Consider the following 22649-nt stretch of genomic DNA (forward strand, 5'->3'; position numbering starts at 1 on the left):
TGCGGCGTAAAGTCCATTAGAAGCGCCCCGTACCACCCGCAAACCAATGGGTTGTGTGAACGCTTTAACGGGACATTAAAACAGCTCATTGGGACTTTTACCAGGACCTACAGGGACTGGGAGAAATTCTTACCACACCTCCTGTTTGCCTATCGGGAGGTGCCCCAAGAATCCACGGGGTTCTCCCCGTTCGAGCTGGTATACGGGAGACGGGTAAGGGGACCCCTAGACTTAGTGCTAGAACACTGGGAAGGGGAGGGCCTCATAGAAGGGGTACCTATTGTACCCTATGTGCTGACCCAGGCTGTACGTGAGAACCTGCAGGCGACCCAGCGGCGCCAGCGCATATGGTACGATCGGAGGGCCAGAGAGCGCACCTTGGAAATAGGACAGAAGGTCCTTGTGTTAGAGCCCACTAAGCAGAACAAGTTCCAAGCTGCATGGCAGGGGCCCTACCAGGTAGTTGGGAAAATAGCCGACACAACCTATAATGTCCCCGATTGTGACGACCCCAGGGTTATCCGCATGTTCCACGTGAATATGCTGAAGCCCTACCGGGAGCGCCCTGAAGACGTAGTGGCCATCTGTGCACCTGAAGCAGAGGATTTAGCCGGACTTCCCTTGCCGGATGTCTTAGGGGAAAGGACTCAGTCTAAAACATGGGACCAGGTACACTTGGGTGAAGACCTAGGCCCCCGGGAGAGACAGCAGGCGGAGGAGCTGTTGAGGCAGCGACAGAGGATGTTTTCCGGGAGACCAGGGTACTCTCGCCTGGCACAACACAAGGTTGAGACCCAGGATCAGACCCCCCTGCGACAAAACCACTTCCGCGTCCCTGAGTCTGTACGAGAGGGGATGCGACAAGAGATGTTGCGTTTAGGGGACATTGAAGAGTCAGATAGTCCCTGGGCATCCCCCGTAGTGTTAGTGCCCAAGAAGGATGGAACTACACGGTTTTGTGTAGACTATCGTAAGCTCAATGAGAAAACAGTGACGGCTGCATACCCCATGCCGCGTGTGGATGAGTTGTTAGACCGGGTGGCGGGGGCAAAGTATTTGACCACCATCGATCTATGCAAAGGCTACTGGCAGATGCCCCTTAGTCCTGACGCTATTCCCAAGTTGGCATTTGTCACCCCGTTCGGCTTATTCCAGTTTCGAGTTATGCCATTCGGGATGAAGAATGCCTCGGCGACCTTCCAGAGGCTGGCTGACCGGCTTCTGGATGGTCTCCAGGACTATGCTTGTGCCTACCTGGACGACATCGCCATCTACAGTGCGACATGGGAAGAGCCCCTAAATCACCTAGAGACAGTATTGGACAGGATCCACCAGGCTGGAATCACCCTGAACCCAAACAAGTGTCACGTGGGCAAAGCAGAGGTTCAGTATTTAGGGCATTGGGTGGGAAACAGCGACCAGAACCAGCCAAGATAGAGGCCATAGCCAAATGGCCCACCCCACGCACTAAAACCCAGGTCATGGCGTTTCTAGGGACAGCGGGGTATTACAGGAAATTCGTTCCCAATTACAGCAGTGTAGCCAAGCCCCTCACTGATCTGACCCGTAAGAACCAACCCCGCCAGGTAACCTGGACCCCAGAGTGTGAGGAAGCCTTCCGCCAACTAAAGGACGCCCTCACCAATACCCCTGTATTGGCCGCACCCGATCCAACTAAACGTTTCCTGGTTCACACAGACGCTTCTATGTTTGGATTGGGGGCAGTACTGAGCCAAGTCGGGCTGGACGGCCAAGAACACCCGGTAGTTTACCTGAGTCGGAAACTACTGCCCCGTGAAGTAAGCTATGCGGCCATCGAGAAGGAGTGCCTGGCGGTAGTATGGGCACTCAAGAAGTTGCAACCATATTTGTATGGACGACAGTTTTCCCTCCTAACGGACCATAATCCCCTAGTCTGGCTTAATCGGGTCCCCGGAGACAACGCCAGATTGCTGCGGTGGAGTTTAGCCCTACAACCTCTGGACTTCACCATCCACTACAGACCCGGCAAACAAAATGGTAACGCCGATGGACTAAGTCGACAAACGGAACATGTACCAACCCCATTATCTTCGGTCATCCCCAAACCGATCCATTAAGGATCAGACTGCGTATGTTGTGAATATGTTGTGCAGTTATATGTATGTATAATAGGTTCCATGGGAGATGCATGTCCCTAATGCATCAGCCCACAGGCTGCTCCCAGCCGCCCCCCCCCACCTTTGTAATTCCCACAGTAAATATCGGCAGGCTCCGGCTACCTGCGGCTATTGTAATGCATGTCTGGCCCTCTGTATCTGTGTGATATATTCTGTGTCCTGTGAGTAAAGTGTTGTCAGGCTGGAAATACGTGGAGAAGCAGTGATCTTTTATATGCGCCCATGTAACCAAGGAATTCCAGCCAGCGTCCTTCATTCAGACTCCAGCCAAAGCAGAGTGGACCTCCGGAAACACGGGGTGGTACTGAAAGAGGTACCCGAGATAGGAAGACCCCGTTACAGGTGGCACCATAATAACACCCCGACAGCAGGTGCGCTGTCTGGGTGTTATGCTTGACACCAATCTCTCCTTCACATCCCATATACAATCTCTTTCCTGCTCTTGCCGCTTACACCTAAAGAACATCTCTAGAATCCGCCCATTTCTCACCACGGAAACAAAAACCCTCACTGTTGCCCTGATCCACTCCCGCCTGGATGGACTACTGCAACGCTCTATTAATTGGCCTCCCCGTTACTTGACTATCCCCTCGCCAGTCCATACTTAATGCAGCAGCCAGGGTCATCTATCTGACTAATCGGTACTCGGATGCATCCGCTCTTCGCCAGTCCTTACATTGGCTGCCCATTCATTATAGGATCCAATTCAAAGTACTTGTTCTCACCCAAGGCTCTCCACAGTGCAGCACCCCCCTACGTCTCCTCCCTCATTTCTGTCAATCGGCCTAACCGACCGCTGCGCTCTGCAAACGACGATCGACTAACCTCTGCACTAATCCGCACCTCCCACTCCCGACTCCAAGACTTCTCCCGCGCTGCGCCAATCCTCCGGAATGCTCTACCCCAAGAAATTAGGACTATCCACAATTTGCATAGTTTTAGGCGCTCTCTCAAAATACATTTGTTCAGAGCGGCCTATCATGTTCAATAATCACAGCCATTCTATGTGTAAGTGTGCGTGTGTAGCCCATTCACTATCTCCATCCATCCCTCACTCCCTCAAGATGGCTGGACCATCATTGTAAATACACCATTGTATATACACACCTGTACTCTGTATCTCCCCCACCTCACTGTAGAGTGTAAGCTCTCACCAGCAGGAGCGGCTGATTGTGCTTTCATTATTGTATTGTTAACATTGTTACTTATGACTTGTGTTCTGAAACTGTTAAACTGTAAAGCGCTGCGGAATAAGTTGGCGCTATATAAATAAAGATTATTATTATTCTTGCCACAGCTGACACTGGCCACTAAATGAGAGTTTGTCGTCCACCCATACACCCAGGTCTTTTTCAGTGACAGTTTTGCCCAGTGTTTTACAATTAAGCACATAATTATACATCTTGTTTGTTCTACCCAAGTGCATGACCTTACATTTATCCCCATTAAAGATAATTTGCCATTTATCAGCCCAAGCTTCTAGTTTACATAAATCCTCCTGTAATACAAAATTGTCCTCCTCTGTATTGATTATCCTGCAGAGTTTAGTGTCATCTGCAAATATTGAAATTCTACTCTCTATGCCCCCTACAAGGTCATTAATATGTTAAAAGGAAGCGGGCCCAATACTGACCCCTGTGGTGACCAATACTGACCCCTGCGGTACCAAATACTGACCCCTGTGGTACCCAATACTGACCCCTGTGGAACCCAATACTGACCCCTGTGGAACCCAATACTGACCCCTGTGGTACCCAATACTGACCCCTGTGGAACCCAATACTGACCCCTGTGGTACCCAATACTGACCCCTGTGGTACCCAATACTGACCCCTGTGGTACCCAATATTGACCCCTGCGGTACCCCACTGCTAACCGTGACCCAGTCCGAGTGTGCACCATTAATAACCACCCTTTGTTTCCTATCCCTGAGCCAGCTCTTAACCCACTTACACATTTTCCCCTATCCCCAGTGTTCTCATTTTATGTGTCAACGTTTTGTGTGGCACCGCTGGGTTATATAGAAGGTTTGTTCCACACTATAGTACCCTCTCACAGAGAAGAAGCTGCCCGTCACAGCTGACTGGACAGTCCCCTGAGAGACAGCTTTCCGGGCACTCTAAACCGCTCTCTCTAGCTTCCCAGTACAACAAGCTGCTGACTTTGAACGGCTGTTTGTAGTACAGACCGACACCAGTGACTTTGGCCTCGGTGCCGTGCTCAGTCAGGTTAATTCAACGGGCCAGGAACATCCCGTCTTGTATGTGAGCAGGAAGCCATTGCCGAGGGAGGTGGCTTACTCCACGATGGAAAAGGAATGCCTGGCAATTGTATGGGCCCTGCAGCGTCTACTTATACGGACGCCACTTCACCGTGGAGACGGACCACAACATCCTCAGCTGGTTACACACTGTCTCCGGGACGAATTGGAGGTTGCTACACTGGAGCCTCACGCTTGAGCAATATCACTTCACCATTCGCCACCACGGGAATGCTGACGGGTTATTCCGGGGCAAGGGGAGGAGTCGGAAGGGTGCACAGGGAAACACAGGAATGTCATACCCCCTAGCGCCCTCTAAAGCGAAGAGGTGTGAGGACGAGGGAGACACTATATTGATTTATTAATTTCAGGCCCAAAATATTATCCAGACATCTCCCTCTTTCCCTGCTCCTGAACTGTGACACCAACCCATGAGATAAATACACAATTTCTCAAAAGAACAGGACCTTTACCCTCAGCTGTCTTTTGTGCAGGGCAGCCAGCTATCAATCAGCTATCAATGGAAGGCCTAGACGAAGAAAGCACCGACACAGAGATGAATTAGGCCGGAGTCACATTGCGTTGTGGCAGTCCGTTAGACGGACTGCGTTACAACGCGGCATAACACGGTGTAACGCAGTCCAATAATGCTGCCATTGGCCCCCATTATCGGGCGCATCGCGACGCATGCCATAAAGCAGCACGCGTTTCCAATGTGCCGTCATTCACTGACGGAGCCTCAGACGCGGGCTGCAGCGTCTGAGGCTCCGTTACCGCTAGCATTGATGAATCATCTGCGCTAGCGAGTATAGCATAACGCAACTGCATTATGCTATAACGTTAACGCAGCCCGTCAATGCTATGCGTTGAACCGTCTCGGTTAACGCAATATGAACATGGCCTTATGAGAGTACCGTGCATGTCGGAGTTAAGTACAATATACCACTAGAACCCTGGTAACCCTCCGCACACACGTGGGCCTCATCGTTCTCTAGCGGTGCTGGATGCCGAGCTATCGAGACTGGCTCTCCAGAACCACTTAGTCGACCCAAGTTTGGACTCTCAATATCGGTCCAGCCCCAAAGAACTTGTTGGGACGTCAGTCGTCCCGTTTGGACCTCCCACTAGGAAATGACAACCCATCCTAAATATTGGGGATTATTTCAGCTAGGCGGTCAGGGGAGGAGATATCAGTTCGGCCCAGAGGCAAATATGAGCGGAGTTGAGCTAGGGGATAAAAGCTAGCTACACATCTTTAGCCAGTGTCCTTGATCTACCATGGAAGACGCGTCACGTAACGCATGGAGGCGGACTAGAAACTAAGAAAACACCTGTGGATACGAGAGCTTCCCTGGGCCCACCTGTTATAAGGAATGGTAACGTGACCCATCCAGCTGACTGCTGCCCCATCCTGTGCCCTCCCTGTATCTGCACCTCTGGCTGTAATCTCTGTATATTACTCTGTATATATCTGAATTATCCAGCTGACTGCTGTCCCATCCTGTGCCCTCCCTGTAACTGCACCTCTGGCTGTAATCTCTGTATATATCTGTATTATCCAGCTGACTGCTGCCCCATCCTGTGCCCTCCCTGTATCTACACCTCTGGCTGTAACCTCTGTATATTACTCTGTATATATATCTGTATTATCCAGCTGACTGCTGTCCCATCCTGTGCCCTCCCTGTATCTGCCCCTCTGGCTGTAATCTCTGGATATTACTCTGTATATATCTGTATTATCCAGCTGACTGCTGTCCCATCCTGTGTCCTCCCTGTATCTGCCCCTCTGGCTGTAATCTCTGGATATTACTCTGTATATATCTGTATTATCCAGCTGACTGCTGTCCCATCCTGTGTCCTCCCTGTATCTGCACCTCTGGCTGTAATCTCTGTATATTACTCTGTATATATGTATTAACCAGATGACTTTTGCCCCATCCTGTGCCCTCCCTGTATCTGCACCTCTGGCTGTAACCTCTGTATATTACTCTGTATATATATCTGTATTATCCAGCTGACTGCTGTCCCATCCTGTGCCCTCCCTGTATCTGCACCTCTGGCTGTAATCTCTGTATATTGCTCTGTATATATCTGTATTATCCAGCTGACTGCTGCCCCATCCTGTGCCCTCCCTGTATCTGCACCTCTGGCTGTAATCTCTGTATATTACTCTGTATATATCTGTATTATCCAGCTGACTGCTGCCCCATCCTGTGCCCTCCCTGTATCTGCACCTCTGGCTGTAATCTCTTTATATTACTCTGTATATATCTGTATTATCCAGCTGACTGCTGTCCCATCCTGTGCCCTCCCTGTATCTGCACCTCTGGCTGTAATCTCTGTAAATATCTGTATTATCCAGCTGACTGCTGTCCCATCCTGTGCCCTCCCTGTATCTGCACCTCTGGCTGTAATCTCTGTATATATCTGTATTATCCAGCTGACTGCTGCCCCATCCTGTGCCCTCCCTGTATCTGCACCTCTGGCTGTAATCTCTGTATGTTACTCTGTATATATCTGTATTATCCAGCTGACTGCTGTCCCATCCTGTGCCCTCCCTGTAACTGCACCTCTGGCTGTAATCTCTGTATATATCTGTATTATCCAGCTGACTGCTGCCCCATCCTGTGCCCTCCCTGTATCTACACCTCTGGCTGTAATCTCTGTATGTTACTCTGTATATATCTGTATTATCCAGCTGACTGCTGCCCCATCCTGTGCCCTCCCTGTATCTGCACCTCTGGCTGTAATCTCTGTATGTTACTCTGTATATATCTGTATTATCCAGCTGACTGCTGACCCATCCTGTGCCCTCCCTGTATCTACACCTCTGGCTGTAATCTCTGTATGTTACTCTGTATATATCTGTATTATCCAGCTGACTGCTGCCCCATCCTGTGCCCTCCCTGTATCTGCACCTCTGGCTGTAATCTCTGTATGTTACTCTGTATATATCTGTATTATCCAGCTGACTGCTGCCCCATCCTGTGCCCTCCCTGTATCTGCACCTCTGGCTGTAATCTCTGTATATTACTCTGTATATATCTGTATTATCCAGCTGACTGCTGCCCCATCCTGTGCCCTCCCTGTATCTGCACCTCTGGCTGTAATCTCTGTATGTTACTCTGTATATATCTGTATTATCCAGCTGACTGCTGCCCCATCCTGTGCCCTCCCTGTATCTGCACCTCTGGCTGTAATCTCTGGATATTACTCTATATATATCTGTATTATCCAGCTGACTGCTGCCCCATCCTGTGCCCTCCCTGTATCTGCACCTCTGGCTGTAATCTCTGTATATTACTCTGTATATATCTGTATTATCCAGCTGACTGCTGTCCTATCCTGTGCCCTCCCTGTATCTGCACCTCTAGCTGTAATCTCTGTATATTACTCTGTATATATCTGTATTATCCAGCTGACTGCTGCCCCATCCCGTGCCCTCCCTGTATCTGCACCTCTGGCTGTAATCTCTGGATATTACTCTGTATATACAGTATCTGTATTATCCAGCTGACTGCTGTCCCATCCTGTGCCCTCCCTGTATCTGCACCTCTGGCTGTAATCTCTGTATATTACTCTGTATATATCTGTATTACCCAGCTGACTGCTGCCCCATCCTGTGCCCTCCCTGTATCTGCACCTCTGGCTGTAATCTCTGTATATTACTCTGTATATACAGTATATGTATTATCCAGCTGACTGCTGTCCTATCCTGTGCCCTCCCTGTATCTGCACCTCTGGCTGTAATCTCTGTATATTACTCTGTATATATCTGTATTACCCAGCTGACTGCTGCCCCATCCCGTGCCCTCCCTGTATCTGCACCTCTGGCTGTAATCTCTGGATATTACTCTGTATATACAGTATCTGTATTATCCAGCTGACTGCTGTCCCATCCTGTGCCCTCCCTGTATCTGCACCTCTGGCTGTAATCTCTGTATATTACTCTGTATATACAGTATCTGTATTATCCAGCTGACTGCTGTCCCATCCTGTGTCCTCCCTGTATCTGCACCTCTGGCTGTAATCTCTGTATATTACTCTGTATATATCTGTATTATCCAGCTGACTTTTGCCCCATCCTGTGCCCTCCCTGTATCTGCACCTCTGGCTGTAATCTCTGTATATTACTCTGTATATACAGTATCTGTATTATCCAGCTGACTGCTGTCCCATCCTGTGTCCTCCCTGTATCTGCACCTCTGGCTGTAATCTCTGTATATTACTCTGTATATATCTGTATTATCCAGCTGACTTTTGCCCCATCCTGTGCCCTCCCTGTATCTGCACCTCTGGCTGTAATCTCTGTATATTACTCTGTATATATCTGTATTATCCAGCTGACTGCTGCCCCATCCTGTGCCCTCCCTGTATCTGCACCTCTAGCTGTAATCTCTGGATATTACTCTATATATATCTGTATTATCCAGCTGACTGCTGTCCCATCCTGTGCCCTCCCTGTATCTGCACCTCTGGCTGTAATCTCTGTATATTACTCTGTATATATCTGTATTACCCAGCTGACTGCTGTCCCATCCTGTGCCCTCCCTGTATCTGCACCTCTGGCTGTAATCTCTGGATATTACTCTGTATATACAGTATCTGTATTATCCAGCTGACTGCTGTCCCATCCTGTGCCCTCCCTGTATCTGCACCTCTGGCTGTAATCTCTGTATATTACTCTTTGTATATATGTATTAACCAGATGACTTTTGCCCCATCCTGTGCCCTCCCTGTATCTGCCCCTCTGGCTGTAATCTCTGTATATTACTCTGTATATATCTGTATTATCCAGCTGACTGCTGTCCCATCCTGTGTCCTCCCTGTATCTGCACCTCTGGCTGTAATCTCTGTATATTACTCTGTATATATCTGTATTATCCAGCTGACTGCTGCCCCATCCTGTGCCCTCCCTGTATCTGCACCTCTGGCTGTAATCTCTGTATATTACTCTGTATATATCTGTATTATCCAGCTGACTTTTGCCCCATCCTGTGCCCTCCCTGTATCTGCACCTCTGGCTGTAATCTCTGTATATTACTCTGTATATATCTGTATTATCCAGCTGACTGCTGCCCCATCCTGTGCCCTCCCTGTATCTGCACCTCTGGCTGTAATCTCTGTATATTACTCTGTATATATCTGTATTATCCAGCTGACTTTTGCCCCATCCTGTGCCCTCCCTGTATCTGCACCTCTGGCTGTAATCTCTGTAAATATCTGTATTATCCAGCTGACTGCTGTCCCATCCTGTGCCCTCCCTGTATCTGCACCTCTGGCTGTAATCTCTGTATATTGCTCTGTATATATCTGTATTATCCAGCTGACTGCTGCCCCATCCTGTGCCCTCCCTGTATCTGCACCTCTGGCTGTAATCTCTGTAAATATCTGTATTATCCAGCTGACTGCTGTCCCATCCTGTGCCCTCCCTGTATCTGCACCTCTGGCTGTAATCTCTGTATATTGCTCTGTATATATCTGTATTATCCAGCTGAATGCTGCCCCATCCTGTGCCCTCCCTGTATCTGCACCTCTGGCTGTAATCTCTGTATATTACTCTTTGTATATATGTATTAACCAGATGACTTTTGCCCCATCCTGTGCCCTCCCTGTATCTGCCCCTCTGGCTGTAATCTCTGTATGTTACTCTGTATATATCTGTATTATCCAGCTGACTGCTGTCCCATCCTGTGCCCTCCCTGTAACTGCACCTCTGGCTGTAATCTCTGTATATATCTGTATTATCCAGCTGACTGCTGCCCCATCCTGTGCCCTCCCTGTATCTACACCTCTGGCTGTAATCTCTGTATGTTACTCTGTATATATCTGTATTATCCAGCTGACTGCTGCCCCATCCTGTGCCCTCCCTGTATCTGCACCTCTGGCTGTAATCTCTGTATGTTACTCTGTATATATCTGTATTATCCAGCTGACTGCTGCCCCATCCTGTGCCCTCCCTGTATCTACACCTCTGGCTGTAATCTCTGTATGTTACTCTGTATATATCTGTATTATCCAGCTGACTGCTGCCCCATCCTGTGCCCTCCCTGTATCTGCACCTCTGGCTGTAATCTCTGTATGTTACTCTGTATATATCTGTATTATCCAGCTGACTGCTGCCCCATCCTGTGCCCTCCCTGTATCTGCACCTCTGGCTGTAATCTCTGTATATTACTCTGTATATATCTGTATTATCCAGCTGACTGCTGCCCCATCCTGTGCCCTCCCTGTATCTGCACCTCTGGCTGTAATCTCTGTATGTTACTCTGTATATATCTGTATTATCCAGCTGACTGCTGCCCCATCCTGTGCCCTCCCTGTATCTGCACCTCTGGCTGTAATCTCTGGATATTACTCTATATATATCTGTATTATCCAGCTGACTGCTGCCCCATCCTGTGCCCTCCCTGTATCTGCACCTCTGGCTGTAATCTCTGTATATTACTCTGTATATATCTGTATTATCCAGCTGACTGCTGCCCCATCCCGTGCCCTCCCTGTATCTGCACCTCTGGCTGTAATCTCTGGATATTACTCTGTATATACAGTATCTGTATTATCCAGCTGACTGCTGTCCCATCCTGTGCCCTCCCTGTATCTGCACCTCTGGCTGTAATCTCTGTATATTACTCTGTATATATCTGTATTACCCAGCTGACTGCTGCCCCATCCTGTGCCCTCCCTGTATCTGCACCTCTGGCTGTAATCTCTGTATATTACTCTGTATATACAGTATATGTATTATCCAGCTGACTGCTGTCCTATCCTGTGCCCTCCCTGTATCTGCACCTCTGGCTGTAATCTCTGTATATTACTCTGTATATATCTGTATTACCCAGCTGACTGCTGCCCCATCCCGTGCCCTCCCTGTATCTGCACCTCTGGCTGTAATCTCTGGATATTACTCTGTATATACAGTATCTGTATTATCCAGCTGACTGCTGTCCCATCCTGTGCCCTCCCTGTATCTGCACCTCTGGCTGTAATCTCTGTATATTACTCTGTGTATATACGTATTAACCAGATGACTTTTGCCCCATCCTGTGCCCTCCCTGTATCTGCACCTCTGGCTGTAATCTCTGTATATTACTCTGTATATACAGTATCTGTATTATCCAGCTGACTGCTGTCCCATCCTGTGTCCTCCCTGTATCTGCACCTCTGGCTGTAATCTCTGTATATTACTCTGTATATATCTGTATTATCCAGCTGACTTTTGCCCCATCCTGTGCCCTCCCTGTATCTGCACCTCTGGCTGTAATCTCTGTATATTACTCTGTATATATCTGTATTATCCAGCTGACTGCTGCCCCATCCTGTGCCCTCCCTGTATCTGCACCTCTAGCTGTAATCTCTGGATATTACTCTATATATATCTGTATTATCCAGCTGACTGCTGTCCCATCCTGTGCCCTCCCTGTATCTGCACCTCTGGCTGTAATCTCTGTATATTACTCTGTATATATCTGTATTACCCAGCTGACTGCTGTCCCATCCTGTGCCCTCCCTGTATCTGCACCTCTGGCTGTAATCTCTGGATATTACTCTTTGTATATATGTATTAACCAGATGACTTTTGCCCCATCCTGTGCCCTCCCTGTATCTGCACCTCTGGCTGTAATCTCTGTATATTACTCTGTATATATCTGTATTATCCAGCTGACTGCTGCCCCATCCTGTGCCCTCCCTGTATCTGCACCTCTGGCTGTAATCTCTGTATATTACTCTGTATATATCTGTATTATCCAGCTGACTTTTGCCCCATCCTGTGCCCTCCCTGTATCTGCACCTCTGGCTGTAATCTCTGTATATTACTCTGTATATATCTGTATTATCCAGCTGACTGCTGTCCCATCCTGTGCCCTCCCTGTATCTGCACCTCTGGCTGTATCCTCTGTATATTACTCTGTATATATCTGTATTATCCAGCTGACTGCTGTCCCATCCTGTGCCCTCCCTGTATCTGCACCTCTGGCTGTAATCTCTGTATATTACTCTGTATATATGTATTAACCAGATGACTTTTGCCCCATCCTGTGCCCTCCCTGTATCTGCACCTCTGGCTGTAATCTCTGTATATTACTCTGTATATATCTGTATTATCCAGCTGACTGCTGCCCCATCCTGTACCCTCCCTGCATCTGCACCTCTGGCTGTAATCTCTGTATATTACTCTGTATATATCTGTATTATCCAGCTGACTGCTGTCCCATCCTGTGCCCTCCCTGTATCTGCACCTCTGGCTGTAATCTCTGGATATTACTCCGTATATATCTGTATTATCCAGCTGACTGCTGTCCCATCCTGTGCCCTCCCTGTATCTGCACCTCTGGCTGTAATCTCTGTATATTACTCTGTATATATCTGTATTATCCAGCTGACTGCTGTCCCATCCTGTGCCCTCCCTGTATCTGCACCTCTGGCTGTAATCTCTGTATATTACTCCGTATATATCTGTATTATCCAGCTGACTGCTGTCCCATCCTGTGCCCTCCCTGTATCTGCACCTCTGGCTGTAATCTCTGTATATTACTCTGTATATATCTGTATTATCCAGCTGACTGCTGTCCCATCCTGTGCCCTCCCTGTATCTGCACCTCTGGCTGTAATCTCTGTATATATCTGTATTATCCAGCTGACTGCTGTCCCATCCTGTGCCCTCCCTGTATCTGCACCTCTGGCTGTAATCTCTGTATATTACTCTGTATATATCTGTATTATCCAGCTGACTGCTGTCCCATCCTGTGCCCTCCCTGTATCTGCACCTCTGGCTGTAATCTCTGTATATATCTGTATTATCCAGCTGACTGCTGTCCCATCCTGTGCCCTCCCTGTATCTGCACCTCTGGCTGTAATCTCTGTATATATCTGTATTATCCAGCTGACTGCTGTCCCATCCTGTGCCCTCCCTGTATCTGCACCTCTGGCTGTAATCTCTGTATATTACTCTGTATATATCTGTATTATCCAGCTGACTGCTGTCCCATCCTGTGCCCTCCCTGTATCTGCACCTCTGGCTGTAATCTCTGTATATTACCTGTATATATCTGTATTATCCAGATGACTGCTGTCCCATCCTGTGCCCTCCCTGTATCTGCACCTCTGGCTGTAATCTCTGTATATTACTCTGTATATATCTGTATTATCCAGCTGACTGCTGTCCCATCCTGCGCCCTCCCTGTATCTGCACCTCTGGCTGTAATCTCTGTATATTACTCTGTATATATCTGTATTATCCAGCTGACTGCTGTCCCATCCTGTGCCCTCCCTGTATCTGCACCTCTGGCTGTAATCTCTGTATATATCTGTATTATCCAGCTGACTGCTGTCCCATCCTGTGCCCTCCCTGTATCTGCACCTCTGGCTGTAATCTCTGTATATATCTGTATTATCCAGCTGACTGCTGTCCCATCCTGTGCCCTCCCTGTATCTGCACCTCTGGCTGTAATCTCTGTATATTACTCTGTATATATCTGTATTATCCAGCTGACTGCTGTCCCATCCTGTGCCCTCCCTGTATCTGCACCTCTGGCTGTAATCTCTGTATATTACCTGTATATATCTGTATTATCCAGATGACTGCTGTCCCATCCTGTGCCCTCCCTGTATCTGCACCTCTGGCTGTAATCTCTGTATATTACTCTGTATATATCTGTATTATCCAGCTGACTGCTGTCCCATCCTGCGCCCTCCCTGTATCTGCACCTCTGGCTGTAATCTCTGTATATTACTCTGTATATATCTGTATTATCCAGCTGACTGCTGTCCCATCCTGTGCCCTCCCTGTATCTGCACCTCTGGCTGTAATCTCTGTATATTACCTGTATATATCTGTATTATCCAGATGACTGCTGTCCCATCCTGTGCCCTCCCTGTATCTGCACCTCTGGCTGTAATCTCTGTATATTACCTGTATATATCTGTATTATCCAGATGACTGCTGTCCCATCCTGTGCCCTCCCTGTATCTGCACCTCTGGCTGTAATCTCTGTATATTACTCTGTATATATCTGTATTATCCAGCTGACTGCTGTCCCATCCTGCGCCCTCCCTGTATCTGCACCTCTGGCTGTAATCTCTGTATATTACTCTGTATATATCTGTATTATCCAGCTGACTGCTGTCCCATCCTGTGCCCTCCCTGTATCTGCACCTCTGGCTGTAATCTCTGTATATTACCTGTATATATCTGTATTATCCAGATGACTGCTGTCCCATCCTGTGCCCTCCCTGTATCTGCACCTCTGGCTGTAATCTCTGTATATTACTCTGTATATACCTGTATTATCCAGCTGACTGCTGTCCCATCCTGTGCCCTCCCTGTATCTGCACCTCTGGCTGTATCCTCTGTATATTACTCTGTATATATCAGTATTATCCAGCTGACTGCTGTCCCATCCTGTGCCCTCCCTGTATCTGCACCTCTGGCTGTAATCTCTGTATATTACTCTGTATATACCTGTATTATCCAGCTGACTGCTGTCCCATCCTGTGCCCTCCCTGTATCTGCACCTCTGGCTGTAATCTCTGGATATTACTCTGTATATACAGTATCTGTATTATCCAGCTGACTGCTGCCCCATCCTGTGCCCTCCCTGTATCTGCACCTCTGGCTGTATCCTCTGTATATTACTCTGTATATATCTGTATTATCTACTGCGCCTTTCACCAATTAAATAAACAATTAATTTGGGGCTGCTCTTTTACCTCGAATCCCGATTTCCCTCGTCAGTGAGTGCGGCTAGTACTTGTATGCTACCTGGGGTTGGTGTCTGATTCGAAATAAGCTTGATAATGGAACGGGCTTATATCTAACGTGGAGCGAAAAATTAATAAATATGCAGCACTCACCGATAGAGCTGAAAAACTGTGCGTGGTTATGTCACGTGAACTCCATCAATAGATATGTGGACATGCAGGACGGTAGAGGAACGCTGGGGGAGGGAGGTGCCGGACAGCAGCCGTTTCGTGATTCCTCGCTTCCCCGGGTCCGGGGATTAGGCTTAAGGTCATTCCCTTTATAGGACCACAGACCTTACTAATTAACATACAGAACGAGTTGTGAGACAAACATTTTCAAAAAAATATAGTTATAGAATATACAGAGTGCAGGATACTAGTAAAGAATAAATCCATATCGATTTACAAGATAATCTTTATTTTTACAATATCATAGGGAGATTATAATCTAAATAACTTTACATACAATTTTTTTTTATAACATTTTTTATAAAAATACTGATGGATGGATCCGGTCCTTTAGTCCCAGGGGACCTTGTGCGTTGGCTTTCAGCATCGCGTCTTGTGGCAGTGAAGCTTTGTCATGGTCGCCTCCGTGAGGTGGAAAATTGACCTCTTCAATCCCTGGAAACTCCCGATTCCTGGTTCGGTTCCTGCACATCTTGGATATGGCGGATGAATCGCAGTGAGCCCGTTCCTGAGGCGATCGATCTCTAGTGTTCACCAAAACGTATCCTAAGTCGTCTTATGGTTTTTCCAATATATAAATATCCGCATGGACAGAAAATAATATAAACCACGAACTGAGTCTGAGAAGAAATGTGGTTTTGTACCTTCTGTTCAGTAGAGCCAAGACGTACAGCGTGCCCGGTCAGGCGGCAGGGGCCACACTTATCATTTCCTTTTATTGATAAATCTCGGGAGCCATTTTTTTCTGCATCAATGTTTTTAATGAACAAATTTCTGAGCTGAAACAACGTTTTTTGGAAAGGGGATACCCAACGGCTTCATTAAATGAAGCACATGAAAGGGTAAAGAAATTTTCTCAAATGGATTTATTAAAGGAAAGGAGTAAAAAATTAAACCTGTCTGGCCCGGTATATAGTAAAATGCAACAAGTAGTAAAATATGAGATGTCAATATCCGTTCAGTAAGGACAGACTGGAAACTGATGTAACTAATGATGCTTGATCATACTAGTCGCAATGTTATTCCTTTTTGTTAAAATAATAAAGATGTTTAAAAAAAAAAAAAAAAAAAAAAAAGGACTAAAAAAATTAAATCGTGTGGTCAAGCCTACAAATAAATGTAATTTTTGTTGGAAACATAGTGCAATGGATAGAGCAATGTACGCAGCAGTGAGGAAAGATCGGCGTCTCATGGATGCAGGAACAACCCTACACACAGATGGTTAACCAGTTCCGCAGCTTGCAGATAAGAGGGCAGATAATACAGCCGACTTATTAGTACATCGTAGACTTCTTCCCCTCAAAAAAAAAATGGCTCCGAGATTTATCAATAAAAGGAAATGATAAGTGTGGCCCCTGCCGCCTGACCGGGCACGCTGTACGTCTTGGCTCTACTGAACAGAAGGTACAAAACCACATTTCTTCTCAGACTCAGTTCGTGGTTTATATTATTTTCTGTCCATGCGGATATTTATATATTGGAAAAACCATAAGACGACTTAGGATACGTTTTGGTTAACACTAGAGATCGATCGCCTCAGGAACGGGCTCACTGCGATTCATCCGCCATATCCAAGATGTGCAGGAACCGAACCAGGAATCGGGAGTTTCCAGGGATTGAAGAGGTCAATTCTCCTCCTCACGGAGGCGACCATGACAAAGCTTCACTGCCACAAGACGCGATGCTGAAAGCCAACGCACAAGGTCCCCTGGGACTAAAGGACCGGATCCATCCATCAGTATTTTTATAAAAAATGTTATAAAAAAAATTGTATGTAAAGTTATTTAGATTATAATCTCCCTATGATATTGTAAAAATACAGATTATCTTGTAAATCGATATGGATTTATTCTTTACTAGCATCCTGCACTCTGTATATTCTATAACTATATATTTCTTTGTAAATGTTTGTCTCACAACTCGTTCTGTATGTTAATTAGTAAGGTCTGTGGTCCTATAGAGGGAATGACCTTAAGCCTAATCCCCGGACCCGGGGAAGCGAGGAATCACGAAACGGCTGCTGTCCGGCACCTCCCTCCCCCAGCGTTCCTCTAGCGTCCTGCATGGCCACATACCTATTGATGGAGTTCACGTGACATAACCACGCACAGTTTTTCAGCTCTATCGGTGAGTGCTGCATATTTATTCATTTTTCGCTTCACATTGAAAAATTCACGTTTTTTCATGTGAGCACCTCCGGTTTTTGACTGAATTGCATACCGCCATACTTCAGATAAATAGCTCTGTCTGTTAATGCGCTGACTTGTGGGCCCCAGTCTGCCGTTCATCTGTTTGCTCTTTGCTGGGATTAGATCTAACATGGAACTGGTGGCAGCATACCGTCCCAGAGGTTTATATATATATTCCCGGCCTGGTGATATATACACCGCCCTCACTGCAGAGAGCCCGATAATCAGTACAGGACAGGGCAGCCTCTCCAGCGACTACTTATCCGAGGGGCAGTTCCCTGACTGACCTGAGGGTAAGGGGGGCGCCAGAGAGCTGCGACTGTGTAAGCTGTCAAATACTGGTGACAGCGGCAGCATATATCTGTATCCCTCCCCCCAGCTCTCGTTCATCACACACAGACCTTAATCTAATGGAGAATCTGTGGTCAGACTTGAAGATCGCTGTTCACCAGTGAAACCATCTAACGTGAAGGAGCCAGGGCAGTTTTGTCTTGAGGAATGAGCAAAAAATCCCAGTGACAAGATGTGGAAAGCTCATAGAGACTTATCCAAAGCGACTTGCAGCTCTAATGGCCACAAAAGGAGGCTCTGCAAAGTACTGACTTTAGGGGAGTGAACACTTATGCACACTGAACATTTCAGTTATTTTGTCCTATTTGTTGTTTGCTTCACAATAAAAAGAAAACCAAATGTTCTGCGGTGTCGGCATGCTCTTTACCTGAACTGATGCAAATCCTCAAAGAAACAGTGAAACTCCAGGCTGTGAGATAGCGAAACACCAAAAAATGCCAAAAGAGTGAATACTTTGCAAACAACTGTATATCAAGTTCTGCAACAAACCTGCAGTGTGCGGGTATGAGCTGGGCAGTGGGCATACGGCTTCTTCATAGTGACTCCAGCTGGTGAACATCCACCAATCTTAGCCACGTCACCACTGTCATGGGTCATACACGTGTGCACAGACATGAGGCGGATACTCACGGTTAGAGGGTTAAACTCTATCGGAGTGGGGTCCTTGCAGCTGCACACACTACCGTATCCCTCTACTTTGCCGCAGAAGTGTTTGCGCCGGCGATTCTGCTCCGTGTCCGGCCAGTGGCATTCTGCATCTGGAGAGGGCAGAGAATTATAAAGAAATATTCAAGGAACCCCCCCACCATCCTAGAAATCCCGGGGGCCAGAGGAAGCCCCCCAACATCCTAGAGAGAGCCCAGGGGCCACAGAGAAACCCCCAACATGCTACAGAGCCCCGGGACCAGAGGGAACCCCACACCATCCTAGAGAGCCCGGGGGCCAGAGGAAGCCCCCCCAACATCCTAGAGAGCCCAGGGGCCAGAGGAAGCCCCCCAACATGCTAGAGAGCCCGGGGGCCAGAGGAAGCCCCACCAACATCCTAGAGAGCCCGGGGCCAGAGGAAGCCCCACCAACATCCTAGAGAGCCCGGGGCCAGAGGAAGCCCCACCAACATCCTAGAGAGCCCAGGGGCCAGAAGAAGCCCCCCCAAATCCTAGAGAGCCCAGGGGCCAGAGGAAGCCCCCCAACATGCTAGAGAGCCCGGGGGCCAGAGGAAGCCCCCCCCCAACATCCTAGAGAGCCCGGGGCCAGAGGAAGCCCCACCAACATCATAGAGAGCCCGGGGCCAGAGGAAGCCCCACCAACATCATAGAGAGCCCGGGGGCCAGAGGAAGCCCCACCAACATCCTAGAGAGCCCGGGGCCAGAGGAAGCCCCACCAACATCCTAGAGAGCCCGGGGCCAGAGGAAGCCCCACCAACATCCTAGAGAGCCCAGGGGCCAGAGGAAGCCCCCCCAAATCCTAGAGAGCCCAGGGGCCAGAGGAAGCCCCCCAACATGCTAGAGAGCCCGGGGGCCAGAGGAAGCCCCCCCCAACATCCTAGAGAGCCCGGGGGCCAGAGGAAGCCCCAACAACATGCAAGAGAGCCCGGGGCCAGAGAAAGCCCCACCAACATCCTAGAGAGCCCGGGGGCCAGAGGAAGCCCCACCAACATGCTAGAGAGCCCGGGGGCCAGAGGAAGCCCCACCAACATGCTAGAGAGCCCGGGGGCCAGAGGAAGCCCCACCAACATGCTAGAGAGCCCGGGGGCCAGAGGAAGCCCCACCAACATCCTAGGTAGCCTGGGGGCCAGAGGGAACCCCCCACCATCCTAGAGAGCCCGGGGGCCAGAGGGAACCCCCCACCATCCTAGAGAGCCCGGGGGCCAGAGGGAACCCCCCACCATCCTAGAGAGCCCAGGGGCCAGAGGGAACCCCCCAACATGCTAGAGAGCCCGGGGGCCAGAGGAAGCCCACAACATCCTAGAGAGCCCAGGGGCCAGAGGGAACCCCCCGCCATCCTAGAGTGCCCGGGGGCCAGAGGAAGCCTCCCAACATCCTAGAGGGTCCGGGGACCAGAGGGAACCCCCCACCATCCTAGAGAGGCCGGGGGCCAGAGGAAGCCCCCCAACATCCTAGAGAGCCTGGGGACCAGAGGGAACCCCCCACCATCATAGAGAGCCCGGGGGCCAGAGGAAGCCCCCCAACATCCTAGAGGGTCCGGGGACCAGAGGGAACCCCCCACCATCCTAGAGAGCCCTGGGACCAGAGGGAACCTCCCACCATCCTAGAGAGCCCAGGGGCCAGAACAAGCCCCCACCATCCTAGAGAGCCCGGGGGCCAGAGGGAACCCCCCACCATCCTAGAGGGTCCGGGGACCAGAGGGAACCCCACACCATCCTAGACAGCCCGGGGACCAGAGGAAGCGCCCAACATCCTAGAGAGCCCGGGGACCAGAGGGAACCACCCCCCAACATCCTACAGAGCCCGGGGGCCAGAGAGAACCCCCAACATCCTAGAGAGCCCGGGGACCAGAGAGAACCCCCCCCCCCCCAACATCCTAGAGAGCCCAGGGGCCAGAGAGTACACCCCAACATCCTAGACAGCCCGGGGGCCAGAGGGAACACTCAAACATCTTAGAGAGCCAGGGGTCAGAGAGAGAACCCCCCAGCATCCTAGAGAGCATGGGGGCCAGAGGGAACACCCAAACATCTTAGAGAGCAAGGGGCCAGAGAGAACCCCCCAGCATCCTAGAGAGCATGGGGGCTAGAGAGAACCCCCCCAAAAAAAATCCTAGAGAGCCCGGAGGCCAGAGAGAACCCTCCAATATTCTAGAGGTCCCGGGGGCCAGAGAGAACCCCACCAACATGCTAGAGAGCCCAGGGGCCGGAGGTAGCCCCCCCCCCCCCAAACATCCTAGAGAATCCGGGGGCCAGAAGGAAACCCCCCCCCAACATCCTAGAGGGAGAACCCCCGCCCAACATCCTAGAGGGCCCGGGTGCAAGAGAGAACCCCCCCAACATCCTAGAGAGCCTGGGGGCCAGAGAGAACCCTCCAACATTCTAGAGAGCCCAGGGGCCGGAGGGAGCCCTCCCCAACATACTAGAGAGCACAGGGGCCAGAGGGAACTCCCCAACATCCAAGAGAGCAGAAGGAGGCAGTGTACTGAGCACATCCCAATCCACATAACTGATGGCAGATGAGCTCATATTATATCACCACATACTTAGGGAGTATGTAACATTAAATTCAGATTTTTCTTAGACAGGGACTGTTCCAAACTAGCAGAGGATCCTCAGTTCCTGCACCCTTGTGGGCTCCGTGTGAGCAGCCCCAGAGATCTGAAATTCTAGAGGTCTGCGGACTGCTGATGATGCGCTGTGCCAGTCGCCCAACCTCTGCACCAGATAACAAGTTTCAGGGGTCCTGTGACATCTGACGACACAGTGTTCACTTCCAGGCGCAGCGTGGACCACCGATGCAGCCAATGCTGGATCAATGGGGGTGACAGGAAAATGTCGATGCCAAATATGCATAAAGTGCTTGTGAAGACACAGCACTAAATCTTAATTAACCAGACATCTATTTTCAGCAAGCCAGAAAGAATAGACTGTTATCTATATGTTTACTTTTGAATGTGTTTCTTTCTGGGAGGTCAAGAAAACAGACTTTTGCTTTGGTAAAGGCCCCTTTACATTTTAGCGATGCACCAGCGATCCCGACAACGATATGACCCGGTCAGGATCGCCGGTACATCGCTAAATGGTCGCTAGTGAGCTGCCAAACAGGCAGATCTCTCAAGTGATCAGCACCAGCGATCCGTCTGAGGTCGCTGTTATCTGTCACACCGCAGCGATTCCGACGACTTCCGCCTGCGTCCTTGAGTTCTGCGACGTCGCTAGTCAGCGTCGAACACAGCGATGCATGCCGGCCAGCGGGACGCCAACGACGAAAAGACGACTCGGGACATTAGAGCATGATCAGCGATATCCAGCGGGGGGGGGGGGGATGGTTGCAGGTACGTGTGTGAAGGGTTAAAACTAAAATCAGAGCTGAAGGTTTCGTTTCTCCATTTTTGTTGCTTTAAGATACATTTTTCAGGCTGTCATGAAACCAGACTGTTCCTCATCAGATGCAAGATATGGGACCCGGGGGTGTATTACTCTGAAGAATATGCCATTATACTACTTTCTATGATGGACATATATGTAGCTTCCGGTTTTCTTGCAATATTATTGGCTTATAAAGTGAAATGATGCTATTCGTAGTTGAGAACTTTGCATAATTAAGCAAAATATTATAAAAAGTGACTAAAATAAACGGGACTAGTGATCTGTCTTGATCCTCCCATACAGAGACCCCCGTCTACGTCTGGTTATTTCCAGTTGCTAGCAACGCCCTGTGGATTAATTTGGGAATCACTTGGTCAACCGTGAAGGGTCAATTCAGCCCTCCCTCAATAGCTCCCCGACAGCTGGCGTCCAACGTGGGGCCCCTGAATAGGGACGCCTCTGCCCCCGGAGGACAACAAGACAAAGGACCCTCGGAGTGGACACAGGTGCTGGAAAATTGGGACTGATCATCCCCCACGACAACCACGGTAAGTTGGCAGTTATACTGTTCAGACTGACCGTTGGTGTGGTTTTCCTGTGTCTGTTGCTGCAAAGAGGATCTGAGGTTTGTCCCCTGGTGGGGTGATTCATGGGTGGAATTATATAGAGGTGTAGTCCCGTTGGGGGCCCAGTGCTCGAACTGTACCTCATAAGGGACGGACACC

The 22649-nt window shown here is 49.1% G+C and overlaps 1 protein-coding gene across 6 annotated transcripts in view; it reads right to left on the reverse strand.

Annotated features, from left to right (window-relative positions):
- POMGNT1 (protein O-linked mannose N-acetylglucosaminyltransferase 1 (beta 1,2-)) overlaps positions 1–22649 on the reverse strand; it is a 116861-nt gene that overhangs the window by 41420 nt on the left and 52792 nt on the right. For all 6 annotated transcript variants that reach the window (XM_073564998.1, XM_073564996.1, XM_073564997.1 and 3 more), the window contains exon 9: positions 18522–18649. In XM_073564998.1, the coding sequence (XP_073421099.1) occupies positions 18522–18649 (128 nt within the window). The remainder of the gene's footprint in view (positions 1–18521; positions 18650–22649) is intronic.

The sequence above is a fragment of the Dendrobates tinctorius genome, unplaced genomic scaffold (genome assembly GCF_039654945.1).
Source record: "Dendrobates tinctorius isolate UK_male_01 unplaced genomic scaffold, ASM3965494v1 ptg000515l, whole genome shotgun sequence".
In the NCBI taxonomy this organism is placed as follows: domain Eukaryota; kingdom Metazoa; phylum Chordata; class Amphibia; order Anura; family Dendrobatidae; genus Dendrobates; species Dendrobates tinctorius.